The sequence below is a fragment of the Salvelinus namaycush genome, chromosome 8 (assembly GCF_016432855.1).
Source record: "Salvelinus namaycush isolate Seneca chromosome 8, SaNama_1.0, whole genome shotgun sequence".
Classification (NCBI taxonomy): Eukaryota; Metazoa; Chordata; class Actinopteri; order Salmoniformes; family Salmonidae; genus Salvelinus; species Salvelinus namaycush.
In genome coordinates this window covers 22,303,575-22,329,563 of record NC_052314.1, presented here as the reverse complement: position 1 = coordinate 22,329,563, position 25,989 = coordinate 22,303,575, and the positions used below count along the sequence as shown (strand labels likewise).

The 25,989-nt window shown below is 42.8% G+C and overlaps 2 protein-coding genes across 2 annotated transcripts in view; one reads left to right on the top strand and one right to left on the bottom strand.

The window, feature by feature from the left end:
- The first annotated feature begins 7,783 nt into the window (after nucleotides 1–7,783).
- LOC120051833 (doublesex- and mab-3-related transcription factor A2-like) lies at nucleotides 7,784–9,407 on the top strand. Its single transcript, XM_038998715.1, has 2 exons — nucleotides 7,784–8,231; nucleotides 8,560–9,407. Exons 1-2 carry the CDS (start codon nucleotides 7,784–7,786, stop codon nucleotides 9,405–9,407), a joined length of 1,296 nt encoding a protein of 431 aa, XP_038854643.1.
- Nucleotides 9,408–19,815: 10,408 nt separating this feature from the next.
- The window catches only part of LOC120052068 (piggyBac transposable element-derived protein 4-like), a 54,998-nt gene continuing 48,824 nt past the window's right edge, over nucleotides 19,816–25,989 (bottom strand). The window contains exons 4-6 of the mRNA XM_038998929.1: nucleotides 21,937–22,050; nucleotides 20,776–21,727; nucleotides 19,816–20,639 (exon numbers count right to left, since the gene is read on the bottom strand). Coding sequence (XP_038854857.1) covers nucleotides 19,816–20,639; nucleotides 20,776–21,727; nucleotides 21,937–22,050 — 1,890 coding nt within the window. The remainder of the gene's footprint in view (nucleotides 20,640–20,775; nucleotides 21,728–21,936; nucleotides 22,051–25,989) is intronic.

The following is a 25,989-nucleotide window of genomic DNA, read 5'->3' as shown; positions in this document are numbered from 1 at the left end:
GAAGGAGTTTGCTGCATATCAGAAGTGGGCACGTCCAGTTTACAGAGTTACTTATTTTAACCCAAAGTAGCATCATGGTTGTAAAAGTATGGAATCCTCAACAGAGCTTAAGGTAGAGGAGAGTTCACTGGACGGTAAGGATTTCATTGAACATGAGCTGGGTTCACATAAGCAAGAGACAAGTGCATAATTCTTGTCAGGCCTTCTTCCCCAGGGAATTATGTGGATTGTGCAACTCCTCTGATGTGTGATATTACAGTTTCAATCATTGAATGGTTCACTAATGCACTTGGGCATCTCTTTTGTACAGCTGCAACTAATGATGATGATGCAGTCGGAAATGCCAATTGGATAATATTTTTCTCTCAACTTGATCAAACTTGTCACCTGATTTATTTTTTACTGCTAGAATTGCAATATGTTCTGTTAAAGAGTTTTATTTCAGAGGATTGGTTGGTTAATGTATTGATGTGTACATGGTTAATGAAAACCACTTCACTAAATTATACGTCTGTAAAGATCTAAGTTTTTTGGTGCCATTATAGACCCCAGGACATCTGTTCTCAAGCATAATTCTGCAGTAAACTGTGAGGGACAACCTTTAAGACACACTGATTGAGACATCCAAAGACGCTGCCTGTCACTCAGTCTCATCTTTAAGTAAAGCCACCGCTGTTAAATCTCACATTTTGAGAATGTGGCTGTGTGACAATGGACTTATTCTCTGGCTTCCTGTGGCACAGATTCACTGGTGGCAACATCAGGTGGTGACTTTATTCCCTAACAAAAGGGAAGCGTTCAATAATGTTTAACCAGTCTTCCAGGGTCAAGAATGTTGGCCCCTAGTGAGGGAACAGAATTCCTGATGCAAGTGATCTCTCCTTTGAAGTAAGATGTGATCCCACAGCATCCAGCATTTTAAATCCACTCACCCAGTGATGGAGGGATCCCAGACTAAACTAACCTGGAGGGTCACTCAACGTTTACTTTCTCAGAGATGTTGGCACTCAATGAGCGCCAAAGAAACAATCTATGCAGCTTAAACTGTTGGGCACAAAAGGGGGCTCATTTCTCTCTGGGTTTCTTGTTCAATAAGAGAGAGAGTGAGTGTGTGTGTGTGATGGAAAGTGAGTAAGGGAGATGGAGGTGTCAAAAACGCAGCATAGCATCAGAAGATGTATGATTATTACGCTTTAACAGCCTTATGATGATCCTGTCATTATTGTCTAATATCCCACCTTTAATGCCAAGGTTATATTCATTTTTTAAATCAATTTAGCTTTTGGCTCATGCAAGTATAAAGGTGGTGATATTCAAACTTATGGAAATGTTAATAGTTGTGAAAAATCAACAAACAAATATTATATATACTATAAATAAAGTAGCTACGTAGAACACAAATCAGTGACCTACATATTTATTTTAAATGCGGTGAAAGCCTATAGACCTACATGTATGCTATATATTGGACAATTAAACACTCAAAGATATGATTAAAGCAAGAGCCCCAAGCAATAAAACTCAACTCGGGTTTTCTATTGAAATTAAGAGAACTTATATCATAAAAAAATGTATCAGTTGTGTTCTATTCTTTCTCGCATTATTATTTTATTTACTTCAAATTGAATGAAGTTATTTTATTTACCTCTTGAGGACACCATTACGCGTCTGTAGGCCTATAGGCTATGAAAATAAAATGAATGAAAGCGTTTTTATAAAGTGTTGTCCTTTTAGGTAAATTAAACAGGGAATTAGGACTATTTTGGATAATTTAGACTTTATTTCGAATGCAAATACAAACATAGGCACAACTACAATTTCCTACGTTTAACATAAAATTATTATTATTATTCACATATATTGTTTTCTTGTAGCCTAGTTTGGACTGTAGGCCTTTATCAATATGTTCCGTTTTTAGGACGTTTTATTTTTATAGAATATAATCATTACAACCTCCGTCTCCGTAAACCACAGGGTACACATAAATGATGCCATGTCCTATATTGAGACTGAGCGGCAGCTTTTTCGATTATAATGTTGTTTTAAGTTATTTTTTATCCATCACTAAAACCATGAGATAGTGAAAGGTGTTATGCAGAGCGGGATTTTAATATCGCCTATTTCTGACTGCATGAATAACCAACCATGCGGCATTTTAAAATAAACTATATAGGCGCATACAACAGGAGACAATATGTTTTTGTTTCCCTCATGTAAATTGGCATCATGTGAAACGTTGTGTGGTCTAATATAGGCTTTTAGCTTATTACAAAGCTGAAATTCTGACACTTGTGAATTCTCGTCAATAATTTCAGCTCTTGTAATAAACTATAAGGCAATAATAATGATCAAAGCCCACTCACCATCAGGCCTATAGATGATGTTTGCATTTTTGTAATTGTAGTAAATTGGTAATAGATTAAACTCAAATGAACGCTTAATTGACTTGTTATGATGTTATTATGGGTCATAAAGTCATAACATCCGGCTAAACGTTAGGTTTGATTAAAGGGCTACAATTCAACAGGCTATAATTGCAACGACATGGAACATTAATTTATTTAACGATTCCCACATCCATTTATATGCAATTTTTTGTTAAACCCGAAAGAAAAAACTTAAACCTGTGGCATTTGGATTATCATGCCCTCGAATAAAGCATTAAACAGGGCTAAAGGGGTTTGAATGGGAGCAGTGGCGTGCGAAGTAAAGCAGAGTAATTATTGCTTCATAATTGTGTTCTTTTTCTTTTTGAACAAGGTCTTGAGGACAGCCACACTTGGAACCGACGCGGTTGTGACATTTAGGAGGCCAGTCTTTGTACTGAACATTTCAAGTTTAAAAAACAAGGCCAATTGAAGCGGCAGAGCTCAAAGCCCAGACCATTGTAGCCGAACACATTGAGTTTTGATTGGGGACAATGGTGTTTCTCAAATTTCGAGCAAAAACTCATACTCCATCTGTGATCTCAATGAACGACCATTCATAGGCTACCTTCTTTTCTGTGCCATTCGTTTGCAAAGGAGGCAGATGTGGAAGGATAGAGCCTGCATTTTAATTGGCTGTGCGTACCTAACACACACACACACACACACATTTAGGCTACTCTAAAACTGTGTTAAACATTTTACAATTGAACGTGTGGAATGGCTGTATATTAATAGCTTGATTACTTTTATTGACATTCTTATATGCACACTGTTGTCATTATTGTAGCCTACTACATACGTATGAAACATATCAAATTAATCTCCTGAATAATTGTAGCCCACCCTATTTAAAGTGAGTCATGACAAGCACTGCCAACCTGCCTTGAGGGCAGAAGAAACGGCCGGGCTTTGGAGAAAGGTACGTGCATGTGTGCGTGATGCATGCACTGAGAGGTGGGAAAAAGGTTTGGCGAAGAGACCTTAAAAATTCATATGCGATGTCGGGGTTTAGAAATGCGTGTTGTTCCAGCAGTCAAGAGTGGGAGAGAAGGACTCTCGGGCTCAAGTGTTTGCTGAGGAACTGCGACCTTCCACTTATTCTCAGAGAAATACAGCAATGTCAGTATCTTCCATTGAGCCTATAGGCCTCATTGTTTTCAAGAGTAGTGCGTGAGTTATGGGTAAACTAGACTATCCTCATCTTCCAAGTTTTGGATATCAAAATCGACCTAATCAATTTTTATGGGGGTAGCCTGTAAGGTTTGATATAGCCAAACTATTTCAGGGCCTATACATTTGTGGGCAATATAGCTTTACATTTATTACCTACAGTAATAAATATAAAGTTTTTTTCTGGAGTTATTTCAAGGTTGTGATCTACAATGTCTTCAAGGAAATGCAACCATTCGCTTGAACTCCATCATCATCGCCAGAGCCTCATGTGAACTAGAGGTTAACAACGTAATGAGCACTTGGTGAGTAGATGAAGCGTGTAAATACGCACTGGTTTTCCCAAACCCTGTGCCTCTTACACCTTGTATAACTGCTACTCTAACCTCTGTCTCTGTTAATAGACTATGCGATTTCATCGGGAGACCCCGGGAGGCAATCCGTGTCCAGCCGTGCTCAGGCAGGGCAGCAGCAACGAAAGAGGTCGCTCAAATACCTCACCAGGGTGCTGCGGCAGCAGAAACATGCTGCTACATATGTTGGGTCAAGCACTCCCTTTGTGACTGCCTAAAATGGTGTAAAAACCCAGTCATCTGTAGCCTTTCTTAAAGAAATGAAAGCCTCTCATGGGTTTTTGAAGCATAGGCCTAATGAACTGTTCAAAGAATGTTGAATTTCTTAAGTGCCCACAGTCACGTTTTAATTGCGCTGGGGCATTTAATTGGAAACCATGAGAGAACACCGATAAAAATGTTTCATGGTAGGTCTATCCATGCATTAATTATATTTTTATTAAACTACCATATTAACTCAAAGCTGTTATATTTCCAACTTATTTATATTTCCGACCGAAAGAATTGTCCACGTTTGTAGGCTAGTAGCCTAAATGCAGGCCTAATTATTGTTAGATTAATGCCTCCAAAAAGGTAATTTGTTGTGCCTGCGTTTTTTAGCATGTTGAGCTTTATCCTCAATCTATTAATCAACTAACTTTGTTCAACATTGACCATAGGTGACATCAACTCCATCTCAATGTTTATATATTAGGCTACGCCACCCCGTGATTTATTGTCATGAAGTTTTCATGCGTGTGAGATAGCTGCCGAGATAATTAGTTTGAATGTCAAAAATATATAGTTTAATGTCGTCTCTATTAGGTAATTAAAGGTGCAGATGACAGCGGCAGGGGAAACAGATGGCATTTGCTTACTGTGGTTCATAGGTAAACAATGAGAAGAGCGGCATGTCCGCGTGCTGGAAACGCAGCGCGCGGAGCGGAGTGCAACATGCACCCCTTGTAGAGGCGACCAGAAAAGCCCTAGTCTAAATGTGGAAAGGTGCTCAGGGTTACAGAAGTACGGGTTATGATGTTTTGGTTTGTTGTTGTGTTTTGCAGCCCTATTCAGTCAATATAAACCCACATTAGTTATAATACATTGAATGCAGTGTCCCATGTAGGCAGGTGAAATGTTTAGCCGGTCTGTATTTGTAAATGATGAGGATTACTGCTAAATGTTCTTTGAGAGGGGGCATGCAATGTTTGGTTTTCTGCAGTCAATCAATATTACTGTGAAATTACAGAATTTGGTGCCAATAAAACATAACACTCAACATTGCATGATCCACAAGGCCTAGTTCAGAAGAAAACATAATTGCCTAGCATAGTCCTACATTTCACGTTCTTGGTAGGCCTATTTACATTTGTTTATCAGTCTTGTGCCATTGAACATAGTTATTGGAGTCCACTAAATAAAGTTATTGAATTGATGCACTCGAATGAACATTTCATATAAGCCCTTTAAATATGTACATTATTGGATCGATCCTTATCGTTAGATACAGCCTATTCCTCATTATTTCAATAAATAGTTTGTACAAAGTTAAAATGGCGTTCTGTGGTTGGTGAGAATTGCGAAGTTTCATCCACTGTATCAACCCTACCTACATCATTTAAAAAGGTGAGTGTAGGCATTGGTCAACGAGAGCATGGATCCACAGGCACCATCAGGATCCCAAGTTCAGCCTGGAGTGACATCGGACGGCTGCAACATCATCCCCGGGTATCCATGCATGGCCAGCAACCTCCAACAAGTTAGTAGGCTATATCACCTGCAAACTGGTCGTCCAAAAGTACCCTACAAATTAGAAATCTTGATATCTTGTGAGAAAAAGGTAAACAGTTCAATGCACACTAATAAAAGTTGAATAATGAGTTCATACAGGCTAAGTTGGAATTCATTAGTCATATTGAATTATTGCAACTTTTTTGAGTAAAGGCTCAGAAAATGTGTAATAATAGTAATCATTATAATCCTAATAATCGTAATAAAGTTACTGCATTATCACTTAATTTGTGTAAACAATGATTTATTGATTATCGCATTGTCAGTGTCGTTTTAAATGATTCAATCTAAAAATAGTCATATAATATGAATGAAACAATGAAAACACTTTTGTTATCAACATCTATGACTAATAGCAAATAGAAATCATCTTGATTGCAGAAAATATAGGGTAGGCATATGCACAAATTTAAAACATGCGGTCTTCAAATTTCGAGCTCGTTGTAAAAGGATTTGTTTAGCCTATGAACTCAGAAAGGGTTCATCGTTTTTTCACCATTTGATTTATGTATGTTGAAGGTATTTGGTAGCTATGTGCTTGAATTGAAATATTGTAAAAACAAAACAAAAATATCATTATTATAAAAAATATTCATAATAATAAAAATAAAAAACTTTCAAATGAAACGAAAATTATGTTGGTTCATTGTTTGCTGAGGACATAAAGAATATTTACTGCTTTGGGATATACTTGTAGACAATATGGTCTTCTATAGGCCTAGATATTGTTTTCCTAAATATAACCACACTGAAACGTTTTTGTTGTATTTTGTTTTGACATAATAAAATAAGTAGCGTATGGATGTAGCTAAGGGTCCGGTTTGCCTCAAATGAATCGCATAATGCATGTCCATGAGTAGCAATAAAATAGTGTTATAATCTGGATTAGGCCTATCATTGTACAATGAAAACACTTACTACGTTACTATTGTAAAACAAATACGTTACTATTGTTATTATAAAAAGTTGGGTTTATAATAAGGCAACCTCATTTTATCATTTTTATTTACATGATAAAGACGTTATTTTCCAACTCCATGCACAACATTCTACCAGCAATTGCATAGCATAGGCTAGTCTATTTGAATCAATATGTAAATGTCACTTACCTTGTGATTTGACAGAATTAAAAGGGCAGTGACGTCAGTGAGACTTTAATTATTGTCTGTCTCGAAAAAGGTGTAAATAAAATTGAAGGATCAATAACGGCTTTTTATACAAGTAAGACACGTGATGCACAACATCATGAAAATTAATCAAGCAAATTAATATAGATAAACTTCAGATAGCCTAGGCCTATCGAATTATTGCCTGAAAATGTCAATATTGAGAAAAGTGCATTTCATTTGATCTTGGGAATCTATTTCCCAAATTTCCCATAATAAATATGACTTAATTGAAAATCTAGTTCCATTTGCTTTGAAATTCGAGTTAGTTAAAAATAATGTATTTTAGCTCTGCAGGATCCCATTCAGATTCTAAACACTTGTTATTTGAGAAAGAACTCTGGTGGACACAGTTGAAAAAGGGACAAGCCAATCAGATTGCACCTTCCCCGTTTGGCCAATGACAGGCGCCACATTGTTGTCAAATTTGTCTAATGAAAACGTAGGAGCAACAATGGAGAGAGAGGGGATCTGTATCTAGTGGCAATCTCTTGAGTAAGTTAGTGTCTCACGCTGGTGCGAGTATAGCAACCTCGGCTCCTTTTGGTGAAATTAAGTTAAACAGGGGAGAGCACTCATTTCTGCAAGTCTCTTGGATTTCTCCTCGTAAATGACGTTTAAATTTCTGTATAGATTGTTGCAGAGATCAAGTATTGACAGGTTGCACGGCGTTTTTATACCTTATTAGCTAAATTGACAAACAGGTCATTTATCTTGGTGAAGCTTTAGGTAAGGCTACATTCCGTTCTCTTCAATGGACAGAAAACACCGGTAGAAGATTTCTTAATAAGTTGTGCAGATATGTTGAAAACTATTCAGCTGTTGTGAACAATCATCGATACACCATCGCGTTACTTTTTTCCAATTGATCGTAGATATTGGTCAGCGACAGGACATGGATCTGAGACCAGAGCTCTCCACGGCGCCGTCAGGATCTCAGGTCCACCCTGGAGCCGGAGGGTCTGTCAACATCCCCGTCTCCATGGCCAGTAGCCTCCTGCGTGGTCCGATGCTATATCGCACAACGGAGAAGTATCCTCGCACCCCGAAGTGCGCCCGCTGCAGGAATCATGGCGTGGTATCTGCGCTGAAGGGCCATAAACGTTATTGCCGCTGGAAGGACTGTATGTGCGCCAAATGCACCCTAATCGCCGAGAGACAGCGCGTCATGGCCGCACAAGTGGCTCTCCGTCGACAACAAGCTCAGGAGGAGAACGAAGCCCGGGAGCTGCAGCTCCTGTATGGGACAGCAGAAGGGCTAGCTCTGGCGGCCGCCAACGGCATTATACCACCTCGTCAGAATTATGAGCTCTTTGGTTCTGTCAACAACGAAAGTAACTCAGGTGAGTGGATTTATAGATTATCCTGCTCAGATCAGCCTGTTCATAAACACGAATAGGCCTAAATATTGGTGGAAGGTTGGTCAGGTTGTTTTGTGCGTAAATCCTGTGCATAAGCATGTGCTTTGCTAACGGCAACTTTGAAATAAAGGACACTGATAGAGAAATAATGTTCTGATGTGAAGAGGACAAATTGGCATTTAATTTACCAAACTGTCAAATTAATGTGACTATTTTGGTAATGGTAACAATATCAAACGTAGCCTATTAGGCGCCTCTTTAATTTGAGTGACAACATCTCATCGATTCGTTTTTCATGTATCTATTTCAGATTTAAGCATGCAGAAGTATGAATTGTTTCCGAAGTCCCAAATGTCGGCATCAGTGACCCAGCAGCAGACGGTGGGCAAATCGGTTTCCACTGACAGCGAACCCGGGATCTCCTCCCCAGACGCGCGTCATGGCTCTGGCTCTGAGAATGGAGACGGAGAGTCGTTCATCAGCTCTCCTGTCTCCAAGGCTCTGAAAGACGGAGAGGACACCCCGGGTTCGATTAGCCCCCTAGGTTCTGACTCGGGTTCGGAGACCGACAAAGATGATCAAGAACCCTCCCCATCATCGGCCGCCTCCAGGCAAATGAACCCAATCGATATATTGACCAGAGTGTTCCCCAGCCACAAGCGCAGTGTTCTGGAATTGGTTCTACAAGGCTGCGGGAAAGACGTGGTGCAGGCCATCGAGCAAATTCTCAACAACAGTGGACAAGCCAAGGCCCCGGAGCAGGTGTGGACAGCAGAACGCATACTCCAGAGCGCACAGCCTCCCCTCTCCTCCACTCCAAGGCCCATGTTACCGGGAGCCATGACGCTGAGCAACCGCTCCGCCTTCTCTCCACTGCAGCCAAACGCGCCACACTTTGGCGCTGATCCCAGCACCTACCCCCTGAGCACTCATCTAGGACTAAACCCCTTGCGCCTGGCCTACTCGGCCCACAGCAGAGGGCTCACCTTCATGACACCCTACTCCACCACGGGGTTGATGCCAACTCTGGGCTTCAGGCCGCCCATGGACTACGCATTCAGTGACCTCATACGGGACAGGACACTCTTGCACAAGGACCAGGGGTACACCAATGGGCTGTACAGGCCCCTCGGCAACAACAACACAGACAAACCGTGAGACTGAGAATGTACAATGTGTCATGAACGCAGTCCTGTTGGGACTATGATTCAAGTGGACACATTCAGAGAGGGACACTGTATTTGTAGCCACAAGTGTTGAATGTTATGGAGAGATCAGTAACGTGTTTGGCTATTGCACTGCTGTACATAATGCTTTGCTTTTAGTCGGTTTACTTGCCCAAAATGGCATCGGAAACCAAGCTCACTTATATATAACTTTGTTTTCTTAGAGATAGACTATTATTCCTTATACATATGTATTGCTATAAATCCCCCGCCAAGTGTGTAACCTGAAAATATCTAGTCAAACTATTTTGTCTGAAAATATTACTTAAAGGGGTTGCAATTCCCTAAAAACGGACAGGCAAACTATTCATCACACCATAATGTATGCAGTCGCATTATAATCGAGTGCATATACGGAGAAGATACAAATTCTAACTTCGATATGATTCCTGTAAATTGTATGGTTTCGATATTGAAAAAGTGTTTGCGTCCCAACCCAAGTGGGTTGTTTGATGATCCTGGTGCAATTGTTACTTCTACCTTTTCATTCCGAGTAATTATTTTCTGGAAGAAAACATCCAACCTTACTAACGAATTATTGCTCACTCTTTTTTAGTAGCATACATCCATGCTTAAAAAAACGTTTAAGCGGGCTGTCTTAAATTATTACCATAACGTGTAAATTACTGACGTTGAACATTTAAAAACGGAAGCTTAATTGTAAAACTATTGATGTATTGGCATTCCTTTTCTGACTTAGTTTTTATTGTTTCTCCAACAGTACAGTGTATATTGAATTTGATTATATAAGATTATTATATTACAGTTGACTTTACCTGTGTACTTGACCCAGCATTTATCAGCTACAACCGTTCTTCTCTATTTTGTGAAATTGCATTTTTTGTCCTGAAAAGTCTATTGGTTTTCTGTCACAAGCTGTACCGTCACATGTGGAATTGCTGGAAATAAATGTTATTTTATACAAAATGATTTCCAATTCTTTCTAGGCACTAATATAGCATTTATTTTCACACACGAACGCGCACACGTGCGCACACACGCACACACTTAATATTAGGCTATTGCTATTAGTTGTTATTAGCCTATTATTTGCAGTAATTATATAGTGTTTATAAGAATATGTATTCTTAACTTTTATCGCGCAGAAACTTGTCTTGTCTCATCAATACAATATTGTCATTCTCCATTTTCCCTTTATTCGTTTATAATAATCGTATAGACTTATAGACTCAGTCTTTGGAAACGGAAAAACACAGGGAACTGGCAAAGCACACATTCATTTAGGAATTAAAAGTCCACAACACTTGGAATATGATGCTGTAGAAACATAATCTCTCTTGCTCGCCGGAATCGAAGTGTTTACTCACGCCAGACAAATACTGTATAACAGAGTAAACAAAGTATTTGACAGTGTGCCTTCATAATGCCAAACGGAAAACGAAACCCAACACCTTTTGAGAGGCCCCTTATTCCACATTGCATGGCTTTGATAGCTTTAATTTAACTGGAAATACATGACCTCTGTTATTAGATTAATTCATTTGAATTCATATCTGTCCATTGATATATGTACAAAATAAGAATAAATGTTCAATAGACTTAGGCTATATTCGATGACAAACAATTCCAATATGTTTCATAGGCCTACATCTTGACCCAATTAAATGTTCCCTTTTTTATTTGCTATTATCTGTTTTTTCATTTGCTTTTATACAATGTACAATGTTTTAAAGTGCATACAATGATACTCGGTGTCAAACCATACCTCAAACAGCAATTATGTAAACATTGTAGACTTTTGTTTTATTATAGACATGGCTTGATTAAACTTGTCTTGCTTGCTGTTTGGGGTTTTAGGCTGGGTTTCTGTACAGCACTTCGAGATATTAGCTGATGTACGAAGGGCTATATAAAAAATAAACTTGATTACATCTGATCATCGTTAGCCAGAGCTGAAAGCTCTGTGAAACCGTTTAGCAGAACAGTTACGCTACAATGGTTTAAGGTCCAATGCAGCCGTTCTTATCTCAATATCAGATCATTTCTGGGTAACAATTAAGTACCTTACTGTAATTGTTTACAACTAAATTGGTCAAAAAGAAACAAGAAGAACTTCTTAGCATAGAGCAATATCTCAAGCAAGAATTCTGCTAGGACTGTCTGGGAGTGGTCTGAGTTGGGAGGGGAATCCTGAAAATGATTTGTTATTGGCAGAGAGGTTTGGGACTCTCTTTCTTATTGGTCTATTAACTAATTTATCTCATGATGATGTCACCATGGAAGGCCAAAACGTAATCCCACCTAAACAGGCTGAAATTTCAAAACAGCCCTGTAAGCTTTTAGGGAGATGACCAGCCAGTCACTCAGTTCAAGTTCAAGTATATATGTGAGAGACCTCTTTGTAATTTGGGCAGCTACATTACTCCATATCTGGGCCCATATTCAATAGGTAACTGCATACCTTTGCCCTGCCATTGTTGAATCACTCCCTTCGATGGTACAGAATTTGATAGGTGTAAACTCCAGGTAGGTAAGCCCAATGTCAGACACTCCACCTGGCCTTCTAGCAGGCTTAGGTGGAGCTACTACCATATTGCTCAAACACATGCAATCCTTTCAGATCAGCAAGGGGTACTCAACAACGGCAGAAAAAAGGGAGCAGGTTATTGATTTGGGATTCATCCCTGTATACAGCCTATGTGACTAACTGGTGTCTGCAGTTCTCTCAGCTGTGCAAGTGAGAGGAGAGTAAATCCAGGAGTGGGCAGAAAACATCAGATCTGAGAATGCAGTTCAATGCATATAGCCTACATACACTGTGTCACTGGAAGTTTTCTCGCTTTTCTTTTTTTATATCAATTAAATAAAGTCACATTTATGTCTTGACCTAGTTTTGATGCATTATGTTTGAGTACTCTGTGACCTCTCAAACTTTAGTGAAGCAGACAGTGATGTCGTACCTAGTGTACCCAATGCTGTATCGGATTTGGCCTGTCATCCTCCATCTTCATCATCAAGTTGAATGCAGACAAGTAAAACATTTTTTGTTGTCATGATTCCAGAACTTGTCTGGCAGCGGCTTCTGCTGTAAAAAGAATGGTGGGTAAACTAACTCTTATCGCTAGTCACGGTGAAAAAAGTAACGCGTCCTATATTTCAATGCATTTTTTCTGCGAAAGGTGGGTAAACTGTTGGGCAAAAAAAGTGAGTAAACTGCGTTTACTTGCGTTTACCTTCAACTAAACTGGTTATAACAACTAAACTTGGCAGCTCCTGTGTGACGTCCGTCTCTATTTGTCCATCCTCTATTTTCTTTACAACAGTACCACCTGGTGGTCAACTTGATAGCTAACAGTACCCAGTTGCATCCCGACGTTTTCTTTCTCTTACAGAAGGGCAACAAGCATTGCCATTTGGACCTGTTTGGGTTGGATAAATGTTATATATATATAAACACAGTACCAGTCAAAAGTTTGGACAATAACAGTGAAGATATCGAAACGATAAAATAACACATATGGAATCATGTAGTAAGCAAAAAGTGTTAAACAAATCAAAATATGTTTTATATTTGAGATGCATTCTCTCAACCAGCTCCATGAGGTAGTCACCTGGAATGCATTTCAACTAACAGGTGTGCCTTGTTAAAAGTTAATTTGTGGAATTTCTTTCCTTCTTAATACCTTTGAGCCAATCAGTTGTGTTGTGACAAGGTATGGGGTGGTAAACAGAAGATAGCCCTATTTGGTAAAAGACCAAGTCCATAATATGTCAAGAAAAGCTCAAATAAGCAAAGAGAAACGACACTCCATCAATACTTTAAGACATGAAGGTCAGTCAATTCGGAAAATTTCAAGAACTTTGACAATTTCTTCAAGTGCAGTTGCAAAAACCATCAAGCGCTATGATGAAACTGGCTCTCATGAGGACCGCTACAGGAAAGGAAGACACAGAGTTACTTCTGCTGCAGAGGATAAGTTCATTAGAGTTACCAGCCTCAGAAATTGCAGCCCATCTCAACATCAACTGTTCAGAGGAGAATGTGTGAATCAGGTCTTCATGGTTCGAATTGCTGCAAAGAAACCACTACTAAAGTACACCAATAATAATAAGAAACTTGCTTGGGCCAAGAAACACAAGCAATGGACATTAGACCGGTGGAAATCTCTCCATTGGTCTGATGAGTCCAAATTTGCGATTTTTGGTTCCAACCGCCGTGTCTTTGTGAGATGCAGAGTATCAAGTTTCAAATCAAATCAAGTTTATTTTATATAGCCCTTCGTACATCAGCTAATATCTCGAAGTGCTGTACAGAAACCCAGCCTAAAACCCCAAACAGCAAGCAATGCAGGTGTAGAAGCACGGTAGGTGAACGGATGATCTCCGCATGTGTGGATCCTACCGTGAAGCATGGAGGAGGAGATGTGATGGTGTGGGGGTGCTTTGCTGTTCACTCTGTCAGTGATTTATTTTGAATTCAAGGCACACTTAACCAGCATGGCTACCACAGCATTCTGTATCGATACGCCCTCCCATCTGGTTTGCGCTTAGTGGGATTATCATTTGTTTTTCAACAGGACAATGACCCAACACAACTCCATACTTTGTAAGGGCTATTTGACCACGAAGGAGAGTAATGGAGCGCTGCATCAGATGACCTGGCCTCCACAATCACCTGACCTCAACCCAATTGAGATGTTTTGGGATGAGCTGGACCGCAGAGGGAAGGAAAATCAGCCAACAAGTGCTCAGCATACGTGGGAACTCCTTCAAGACTGTTGGAAAAGCATTCCAGGTGAAGCTGGTTGAGAGAATGCCAAGAGTGTGCAAAGTTGTCATCAAGGTGTAACCGATGTGAAATGGCTAGCTAGTTAGCGGTGCGCGCTAATAGTGTTATTATCGGTGACGTCACTCGCTCTGAGACCTTGAAGTAGTTGTTCCCCTTGCTCTGCAAGGGCCGACGCTTTTGTGGAGCGATGGGTAACGATGCTTCGAGGGTGACTGTTGTCGATGTGTGCAGAGGGTCCCTGGTTCGAGGCGAGGAGCGGGACGGAAGCAATACTGTTACAAAGGCAAAGGGTGGCTACTTTGAAGAATATCAAATATGAAATATATTTGTTTAACACTTTTTTTGCTTACTACATGATTCCATATGTGTTATTTCATAGTTTTGATGTCTTTACTATTGTCATACAATGTAGAAAATAGTAAAAATAAAGAAAAACCCTTGATTGAGTAGATGTGTACAAACTTTTGACTGGTACTGTATATATTCAGACCCCTTGACTTTTTCCACATTTTGTTAAGTTACAGCCTTATTCTAAAATTGATTACATTTCTTTCCCCCTTCATCAATCTACACATAATACCTACATAATAACATAATACACATAATACCACGTAATATCTACACATTTTAAATGATATCACTGAAGCCCTTGACAAAAAACAGCACTGTGTCTCACCTTTTATTGATCTCTCTAAGGCTTTTGATACAGTTGATCATGCTATAGTAAGGCAGAGATTGTAGAGTGTAGGTCTTTCAGAGCATGCAGTTGCATGGTTTGCTAACTATCTGTCTGATAGAACTCAGTGCACTCAATTTGATGGGCTTATGTCTGTTAAATTGTCTGTCTTTAATGGTGTGCCCCAAGGCTCCGTACTTGGTCCTCTCTTATTCACTATTTATATAAATGATTTAGACAAAAAATTTCCAAAATGCGCAACTTAATTTTTATGCTGATGATACTGTTATTTACTGTTGTGCATCGTCTCTTACAAAAGCTTTCCAGAACTTGCAAACTGCTTTTTATACTGTTCAACATACCTTGTGTCAATTGAAGCTTATCCTCAATACTGACAAAACTAAACTAATGGTGTTTTCTAAAGCAAGAAATAGATCTCTGAACCTTTCACCTATTACTACCTGTCAGGGCAAGGAGATTGAGGTTGGCACCTCATATAAATATCTTGGAATTTTAATCGATGACGGCCTCTCTTTTAAATTGCATATTCAACAACTTACAAAAAAATTGAAGCTGAAATTGGGATTTTATTTTAGGAATAAGGCCTGTTTTTCTTTTGAAGCCAGAAGGAGGCTAGTATCAGCTACATTTATGCCTTTACTAGACTAATGGGATATTTTATATATGAATGCTTCCGCTCAGTGTTTGAGATCAATTGACACCCTTTACCATGGCACTTTGAGATTTATTTTAAACTGCAAAACCCTTACGCACCACTGCACTTTGTATACCATGGTTGGCTGGCCTTCTCTAGTCACTCGTAGGCTCAGTCACTGGTATACTTTTATTTATAAAGCCATTTTGGGTTTACTACCTTTTTATTTGGGCATTTTTATTGTTCAGAAATGTGGTGGGTACTCTCTTCATTTGCTGGACTTTATCCTGCTAACTGTTCCAAATTTACTTAATTTGGTAAAAGGGCTTTTATGTACTCTGCGCCATCGTCTTGGAACGCCTTACAAAATACTTTTAAACTGGAAGAACTTGTCCCGATTGGTATTTATAAATCACTGATGAATGATCTTGAGACTGATTCCCTGACCTGTCAATGTTTTTAATTTGCTGTTTTTGATTTTTGTTATACTCTTGTGAATTCTATGGTTTTTACTAGATTACTTGTAGTTTTTCATGTTGTTTGTCTAATTTTTGTAATGACTTGGTGCTGCCTATCTTGGCCAGGACTCTTCTTGAAAAAGAGATTTTAAATCTCAATGAGCCCTTCCTGGTTAAATAAAGGTTAAATAAAAAAAATAAAAAATAAAAAAAACATAATGACAAAGGGAAAACAGGTTTTTAGACATTTTTGCAAATTTATTACAAATAAAAAACTGAAATACCTTATTTACATAAGTATTCAGACCCTTTGCTATGAGACTCGAAATTGAGCTCAGGTGCATCCTGTTTCCATTGATCATCCTTGAGATGTTTCTACAACCTGATTGGAGTCCACCTGTGGTAAATTCAATTGATTGGACATGATTTGGAAAGGTCCCACAGTTGACAGTGCATGTCAGAGCAAAAACCAAGCCAGGAGGTCGAAGGAATTGTGCATAGAGCTCAGAGACAGGATTGTGTCGAGGCACAGATATGGGGAAGGTTACCAAAACATTTTTGTTCCCAAGAACACAGTGACCTCCATCATTTTTAAACGGAAGGAGTTTGGAACCACCAAGACTCTTCCTAGGGGAGAATTGCCTTGGTCCCAGGCCGCATGGAGTTTACCAAAAGGCACCCAAACTACTCTCAGACAATGAGAAACAATATTCTCTGGTCTGATGAAACCAAGATTGAACTCTTTTGCCTGAATGCCAAGCGTCACGTCTGGAGGAAACCTGGCACCATCCCTACAGTGAAGCATGGTGGTGGCAGCATCATGCTGTGGGAATGATTTTCAGTGGCAGGGAGTAGGAGACTAGTTAGGATCGAGGAAAGGATCAACGGAGCAAAGTAAAGAGAGATCCTTGATGAAAACCTGCTCCAGAGTGCTCAGGACCTCAGACTGGGGCGAAAGTTCATTTTCCAACAGGACAGTTTATGAATGTTCTTGAGTGGCCCAGCCAGAGATCGAACATCTCTGGAGAGACCTGAAAAAAGCTGTCCAGCTATGCTCCCCATCCAACCTGACAGAGCTTGAGAGGATCTGCAGAGAAGTATTCATTATCCAAGATGGCAAAGCAGTCAAACGTCCTTTGTCCTCGTCTTGTCGTGTCCCGTGTATATATATATATTTACATCTTTTCTTCGCATATCTTTTTTATATATTTTTTTCTAAAAACTCAACTTCAAAACACTCTCCTGCAACCCGCCTCACCAATAAAAAAAAAAATGTTTTATTCACCTCAAATCTGAAATCCACAACAGAAGCTAGCCAGAAGTTAGCCAGAAGTTAGCCAGAAGTTAGCCTATTTTCTTTCCATATCCCCGGATTTCTACCCCAAGCTCTGGACATTTACACCTGGATCTTGCAGCTAGCTAGCTGCTATCCGAGTGACTATTGGCTAACGTCGGTCCCGGAGCAAACATCAATTATTCCGGAGCTAGCCAGCTGAAGAGTTCCATCAGCCACTCCTGGGCTACAATCACCTGTCCGGACCCGTTTTACTGCCAATGCGGAGCCCCACCAGGCCTTCACGACTGGACTACCAACGTTATCTGCCCGAGGGAGTTATCCAACTGGCCCCTCCGCCGCGACGTAACCCGAACGCCCATCTGCGGCCCGCTAATCGTTAGCTGTCTTATCGGCTGCTATCTGAATAGGTCTATCAGACAATTTTCTTGGGCCACTATAACTATAACTATTTTGCCAATTGGATTGGTCCCCTCTACCACACGGCACCCCACTAATCTACCGACGGAAACGCACGAGGTGGCTAAAAACAGACCTCCATCTTCTGCCAGCTTGCTACCCATGGCCCGGCTAGCTGTCTGAATCGCCGTGACCCCAACCAACCTCACTACTCACTGGACCCTTATGATCACTCGGGCTAAGCATGCCTCTCCTTAATGTCAATATGCCTTGTCCATTGCTGTTCGGTTAGTGTTTATTGGCTTATTTCACGGTAGAGCCTCTAGCCCTGCTCATTATACCTTATCCAACCTTTCAGTTCCACCACCCACACATGCGATGACATCACCTGCTTTCAATGATGTTTCTAGAGACAATATCTCTCTCATCATCACTCAATGCCTAGGTTTACCTCCATTCACATCCTACCATACCTTTGTCTGTACATTATACCTTGAAGCTATTTTATCGCCCCCAGAAACCTGCTCCTTTTACTCTCTGTTCCGGACGTCCTAGACGACCAATTCTCATAGCTTTTAGCCGTACCCTTATCCTACTCCTCCTCTGTTCCTCTGGCGATGTAGAAGTGAATCCAAGCCCTGCAGTGCCTAGCTCCACTCCTATTCCCCAGGCACTCTCTTTTGATGACTTCTGTAACCGTAATAGCCTTGGTTTCATGCATGTTAACATTAGAAGCCTCCTCCCTAAGTTTGTTTAATTCACTGCTTTAGCACACTCTGCCAACTCAGATGTCCTAGCCATGTCTGAATCCTGGCTTAGGAAGACCACCAAAAACTCTGAAATCTCCATCCCTAACTACAACATTTTCAGCCAAGATAGAACGGCCAAAGGGGGCGGTGTTGCAATCTACTGCAGAGATAGCCTGCAGAGTTCTGTCCTACTATCCAGGTCTGTACCCAAACAATTTGAACTTCTACTTTTAAAAATCCACCTCTCTAAAAACAAGTCTCTCACCGTTGCCGCCTGCTATAGACCACCCTCTGCCCCCAGCTGTGCTCTGGACACCATATGTGAACTGATTGCCCCCCATCTATCTTCAGAGCTCGTGCTGCTAGGTGACCTAAACTGGGACATGCTGTAAAGTCCATGGATAGTAAGAGCACCTCCTCCCAGCTGCCCACTGCACTGAGGATAGGAATCTCTGTCACCACCGATAAATCCACTATAATTGAGAATTTCAATAAGCATTTTTCTACGGCTGGCCATGCTTTCCACCTGGCTACCCCTACCCTGGTCAACAGCACTGCACCCCCCACAGCAACTCGCCCAAGCCTTCCCCATTTCTCCTTCTCCCAAATCCAGTCAGCTGATGTTCTGAAAGAGCTGCAAAATCTGGACCCCTACAAATCAGCCGGGCTAGACAATCTGGACCCTTTCTTTTTTAAATTATCTGCCGAAATTGTTGCAACCCCTATTACTAGCCTGTTCAACCTCTCTTTCGTGTCGTCTGAGATTGCCAAAGATTGGAAAGCAGCTGCGGTCATCCCCCTCTTCAAAGGGGGGGACACTTGACCCAAACTGCTACAGACCTATATCTATCCTACCCTACCTTTCTAAGGTCTTTGAAAGCCAAGTCAACAAACAGATCACCGACCATTTCGAATCCCACCGCACCTTCTCCGCTTATGCAATCTGGTTTCAGAGCTGGTCATGGGTGCACCTCAGCCACGCTCAAGGTCCTAAACGATATCTTAACCGCCATCGATAAGAAACAATACTGTGCAGCCGTCTTCATTGACCTGGCCAAGGCTTTCGACTCTGTCAATCACCACATCCTCATCGGCAGACTCAATAGCCTTGGTTTCTCAAATGATTGCCTCGTCTGGTTCACCAACTACTTCTCTGATAGAGTTCAGTGTGTCAAATCGTAGGGCCTGTTGTCCGGGCCTCTGGCGGTCTCTATGGGGGTGCCACAGGGTTCAATTCTTGGGCCGACTCTCTTCTCTGTATACATCAGTGATGTCGCTCTTGCTGCTGGTGAGTCTCTGATCCACCTCTACGCAGACGACACCATTCTGTATACTTCTGGCCCTTCTTTGGACACTGTGTTAACCCTCCCGTCGTCCTCGTATTGTGTCTAGACCCCGAGTCCTCCTCTGTAGGACTTTGACAAGTGCTGACGCCGCTTCGGTGCGGGGGAGATGCTGCCTTCTTTGGATCAGCGGCTTCACAAGTGCCTTACCCAGCTGCTCGAGGAACACCCTGCGCTTGTTCCGCTTCCGAGGCATCCAGTCAGGCTTGATCTCTCGCCATATGACAAAGGCGTTGTAGCAGGACACGTCGAGGATGTTGTGGAAGACGACCAGGGGCCAGCGGGCAGTCATCCGTCTGCAGCTGTAGGTGCCGACCACCTTGTCTAGGTTGTCCACGCCGCCCTTGTTGCAGTTGTAGTCTAGGATGACGGCCGGCTTCCTGTCGTGGCGATCGCTAATGTCGGCCTCTGTGTGCAGCGTGCTCAAAAGTAGCACGTTCTTGTTTTTCTTTGCTAGGTAGGACACTAGAGTGGCGGTGGGCGTGAAAGCAAACCTGGAGGACAGAACCTGTCTGCCCTTGGACTCGAGCAGCGCGGGCGGGAGCTCGGCCTTGTTCTTTCTCACCGTGCCCACCATGGTGAGGTTCCTCTCGAGGAGCCGCTGTCCCAGTTCGTAGGAGGTGAAGAAATTGTCACACGTGACGTTGCGACCGCTCAGTCCCTTTGTCAGATCGAGAACGACGCGCATCCCCTGGTTCTTCTCGGGGCCTCCGCTGGCCGCCTTACCGGTGTACACTTGCATCTTCCAAGTGTAGCTGGACTTGGCGTCGCAGGCCACCCACGACTTGATGCCGTATTTCGCCGGCTTTCTGGGAATGTACTGACAGAAAGGACAGCGGCCTTTGGCGAGGGGAGAAGGGATTGGCGTCATTACCGGCTCATGGGGGCCAATGAGTGCTACGTTACACATATACTAGCTCTCTCTACGCACACACGCACACACGCACACACGCACACGAGCACACGCGCACAGTACCTCTGAACGGGACCAGTTGCTCGTCCACCGTCACGTCAGGCCCCGGGTTGTAGAGGGCAGGCAGGCGCGCCTCCCACAGGTCCCAGACCTCTCTTATGGCTGCGAGTTTGTCCGTGGCGAGCCTCGCGGGTCTCGACTGGCGATCGTCGAATCGCAGCAGCCTCGAGTACCTGTGAAAGACCTTGAGCGGCATGGTGGCTCGGAACACGGTCCTGCCGCTCTCGGCGTCCCACAGGCTGGCCGCGGCCTCGCCTCGGGACCTGTAGACGCCCGCTAGGATCAGCAGCCCTACGTAGGCGCGCAGGTCGGTGGCGTCCATGGCTCGCCAGCCGTCGCCGTATTTTCTCACCCCGTGCAGATTCGTCATGTCCAGAATTATCCTTTCTATCGCCGGTGTGACGAACAGGCGGAAGACGGACACGAAGTCGCGGGCGTGACTCACGGCATAGGCCGTGGGGCCTGGAGTCTCGTCCGGCCCGGCGTGGCAGATCGCGCGGGCCCTGCGGCGGCGGCCATAGGCCACGGGGGACCGTTTGATTTTGCCGTTTTTCGACAGCAATGGCGTCTCCCTTTGGCCTACGGCCGAGGCGATCTCTTCTTCGCCTTCGGCCTCGCGCTCGTTCTCGCCTTCGTCCTCGCGTTCGGCCTCGCGTTCGTTCTCGCCTTCGTCCTCGCGTTCGGCCTCGCGTTCGGCCTCGCCTTCGTCCTCGGGGGCTTCCTCGGGGTCTTCCTCCGAAGAGCGCGAAGACGCCTGGTCGGCCTCACGCTCGGGGTCGTATTCCTCCCCGTCTTCGTTTTCCGAAACCTCTTTCTCCTCCTCGGAATCGGAGTAGTCTTCTTGGTCGAAGCTGAAAAAGATCTGTTCTAGGACCTGCGCTGCGGTGAAACGCACGGTCATGGCTGCTCGGGTCCACTGATTGGGTCCACTGATCGGGTCCACTGATCGGGTCCACTGAGCAGAGGCGGGGGAGAGCACGCGGCACGGGGGTAACGATGACTTTGTGTGCCGCTGACAATATTAGTATCCTCTCTACGGCCAGCTTACGCCCCCTGGGCGTGTGTAGCCGTGTGTGCAGTTCACCCGTGCACCACTGGGCTGTCCTCTTGCACACACAGTGGGGCATGTCTGGACGTGTGTAGCCCTGCCTGGGTCACTCTGACCCCCAGCGCAGAGCGCAGATGGGGAGCCCCCAACACAGTACACACAATAGTATGCGCCGCTCCCTGCTGGCTCCCTGCTGGCTCCCTGCTGGCTGGCTGGCTGCCTGGGTCACTCTGACCCCCAGCGCAGAGCGCAGAGGGGGAGCCCTCAACTCACACAGTACACACAATAACATACACCTCGCTAGTGGCTGCCTGCTGGCTGGCTGGCTGCCTGGGTCACTCTGACCCCCAGCGCAGAGCGCAGAGGGGGAGCCCTCAACTCACACAGTACACACAATAACATACACCTCGCTAGTGGCTGCCTGGGTCACGCGGACCACGGGAGGGTTAACAACCCTCCAGACGAGCTTCAATGCCATACAACTCTCCTTCCGTGGCCTCCAACTGCTCTTAAATACAAGTAAAACTAAATGCATGCTCTTCAACCGATCGCTGCCTGCACCTGTCCGCCCGCCCGTCCAGCATCACTACTCTGGACGGTTCTGACTTAGAATATGTGGACAACTACAAATACCTAGGTGTCTGGTTAGACTGTAAACTCTCCTTCCAGACTCACATCAAAGATCTCCAATCCAAAGTTAAATCTAGAATTGGCTTCCTATTTCGCAACAAAGCATCCTTCACGCATGCTGCCAAACATACCCTCGTAAAACTGACCATCCTACCGATCCTCGACTTCGGCGATGTCATTTACAAAATAGCCTCCAATACCCTACTCAATAAATTGGATGCAGTCTATCACAGTGCCATCCGTTTTGTCACCAAAGCCCCATATACTACCCACCACTGCGACCTGTATGCTCTCATTGGCTGGCCCTCGCTTCATACTTGTCGCCAAACCCACTGGCTCCAGGTCATCTACAAGACCCTACTAGGTAAAGTCCCCCCTTATCTCAGCTCGCTGGTCTCCATAGCAGCACCCACCTGTAGCACGCACTCCAGCAGGTATATCTCTCAGTTCACCCCCAAAGCTAATTCCTCTTTTGGCCGTCTCTCCTTCCAGTTCTCTGCTGCCAATGACTGGAACGAACTACAAAAATCTCTGAAACTGGAAACACTTATCTCCCTCACTAGCTTTAAGCACCAGCTGTCAGAGTAGCTCACAGATTACTGCACCTGTACATAGCCCATCTATAATTTAGCCCAAACAACTACCTCTTCCCCTACTGTATTTATTTATTTTGCTCCTTTGCACCCCATTATTTCTATTTCTACTTTGCACATTCTTCCACTGCAAATCTACCATTCCAGTGTTTTACTTGCTATATTGTATTTACTTCGCCACCATGGCCTTTTTTTGCCTTTACCTCCCTTATCTCACCTCATTTGCTCACATTGTGTATAGACTTATTTTTCTACTGTATTATTGACTGTATGTTTGTTTTACTCCATGTGTAACTCTGTGTTGTTGTATGTGTCGAACTGCTTTGCTTTATCTTGGCCAGGTCGCAATTGTAAATGAGAACTTGTTCTCAACTTGCCTACCTGGTTAAATAAAGATGAAATAAGTATGGGAGAAACTCCCAAAATACAGCTGTTCCAAGCTTGTAGCATCATACCCAAGAAGACTCGAGGCTGTAATCGCTGCCAAAGGTGCTTCAACAAAGTCCTGAGTAAAGGGTCTGAATACATATGTAAATGTGATTTGATTTCAGTTTTTAAAAAATTATAAATTGGCAAAAAAATCTATAAACCTGTATTTGCTAATTCATTATGGGGAATTGTGTGTAGATTGATGAGGGGAAAAAAATTGTGGCAAAAGTCAAGGGGCCTGAATACTTTCCGAATGTACTGGGCATTTGTGAAGTATTCAGACCACTTGACTTTTTCCACATTTTGTTACGTTACAGCCTTATTCTAAAATTGATTAAATCGTTTTTCCCCCTCATCAATCTACACACTATACCCCATAATGGGTGTTGATTGATGAGCGAAAAAAATGATTTACTACATTTTAGAATAAGGCTGTAACGTAACAAAATGTGGAAAAAGTCAAGGGGTCTGAATAGTTTCCGAATGCACTATATATATATATATTTTTTTTTAATCAATGATTGGTAATTTAGCTTTTAGTAATCTTATCCAGAGCGACTTAGTTAGTGCATTCGTGTTAAGGTAGCTAGGTGAGACAACCACATCACGATCATAGCAAGTAAAACTTTATCAAAACTTTCATGCATTTATTATTTCACCTTTTACATTATTTGTTTCTTATGCTTATTATTCGTATTTTGTTTCTATCTGATTTGTTGATAGCATGTTTAGCAGGACTATGCCTTTCTTGATGAAAGCAACTGAACGTTTTGTGTGAAGAGGAGGATTATGTGGAAACTACACTACCCATGAGCACCTCATCCATGATTCGATGTTCATGACTTGAGGAATTTAGTGTCGCGTGCAAGTCTGATTTAAAACACTAGATGGTAGCCTATCCATACAAATGCCACTTTGGTCCGAGATGTGCAGCATGGATGTGTCTGTCATAAACAGTAAGGTCAAACAGAACCCTGCATGCCCCAAATAACTGCACTTCATATCACACAGTCAAGTAGTTGACATCGCATGTTGACATTTTCTACATTTAAGACTCACTATCATATTTCTTACAAGGATTATTCTCTCATAACGGAAATTGAGTAAATCCACCAAAACAGTCCCAGCAATTGTAATCTCTCTGGTTATCAGATCAATTTTATGATTTTGAGTTTACATTCTTACATAGGCCTACTACCTTTTTTCATGGTTAAGTGACTTGGTGACTGATGGATGTGAATATACTGCATGTTTCTAGGACATGGTTGAGGAGCCATGGAAATACAGATAGTGGAATACCTCCACAGTGTATTCCCTGAGAATAGATGTAATGCCCACAGAGCTGCATGTGTCTCTACAAGATAATGCTTTAATCCATTTATTTATCTGACTCAGTTCTGACTGCCCTCAGTTCTGTCGCCCTGGCAACAGCAGTCTGCATTGGTGATTGGTTTGTTTAGCATGTTGGAGTGTGTCTTTGTGTAGTGGAGAGGTTAGAGAGGGTGCCAGGTGTGTGTGTGTGGGGGAGGGGCTGTGGAGCATCAGTAGAGTAGGAGTTAGGGAACAACCAGGTTAAAGGTTAATTACAGTGGAAGTGTGTTGGCAAACAGAACCACAGTTTGTATTACCTAAAGGAGAGGGAGAGTGCCATCTTCCGGATTTACCTGGTAGAGCACTTATTGCAGTTAAATAATTCCTAGGGCTGTATGCCCAACACTGATGATGGCGCTGCAATAGATAGCAGCCGTTTTACTTGCTCCTGATCAATTCTGCTATTTTGTGTTCTCTTTACGCTGATCTTAACTGTTTTTGTACATAATGTCTCCACCATCATTTCCTACGACCGAAAACAGCTTATGGAGATCAGAACAGTGATCGCTGACCTCAATTTGGATGTCAATTTCTACTTCAGTGAGTCGGCAGCTCACAAGGACATAGATAAAATACATCTCGCTGGCTTTTACACGCATCGTCAAGACTGATCAGCAGCCTCGGGCAAGATGAGGGGTGTGTCTCTTTGTTAACGACAGCTGGCAATCTCTAATGTTAAGGAAGTCTCGAGTTGTTGCTCACCTTAGTTAGAATACCTCATGATAAGCTGCAGACCATACTATTTAGCGAGAGAGTTTCATCTATATTTTTGTAGCTGTCTATTCACCACCACAAACTGATACCGGCATGAAGGTATCCCTCAACGCGCTGTTAAGGCCATAAGCAAACAAGTAAATGCACACCCAGAGGCGATGCTTTTCGTGGCCGGTGATTTTAAGGCCAACAACAGATTCGCCACGCTGACCCTCAACACGGGGGCCTCTCAGGGGTACGTGCTTAGTCCCCTCCTGTTCCCCTTGTTCACCCATGACTGCATTGCCTGGCCGCGCACGACTCCAACATGACCATTAAGTTTCCTACGACACGACGGTGGTAGGCCTGATCACAGACGGCAATGAGAGCCTATAGGGAGGAGGTCAGAGACCTGGCAGTGTGGGGCCAGGACAACAACCTCTTCCTCAATGT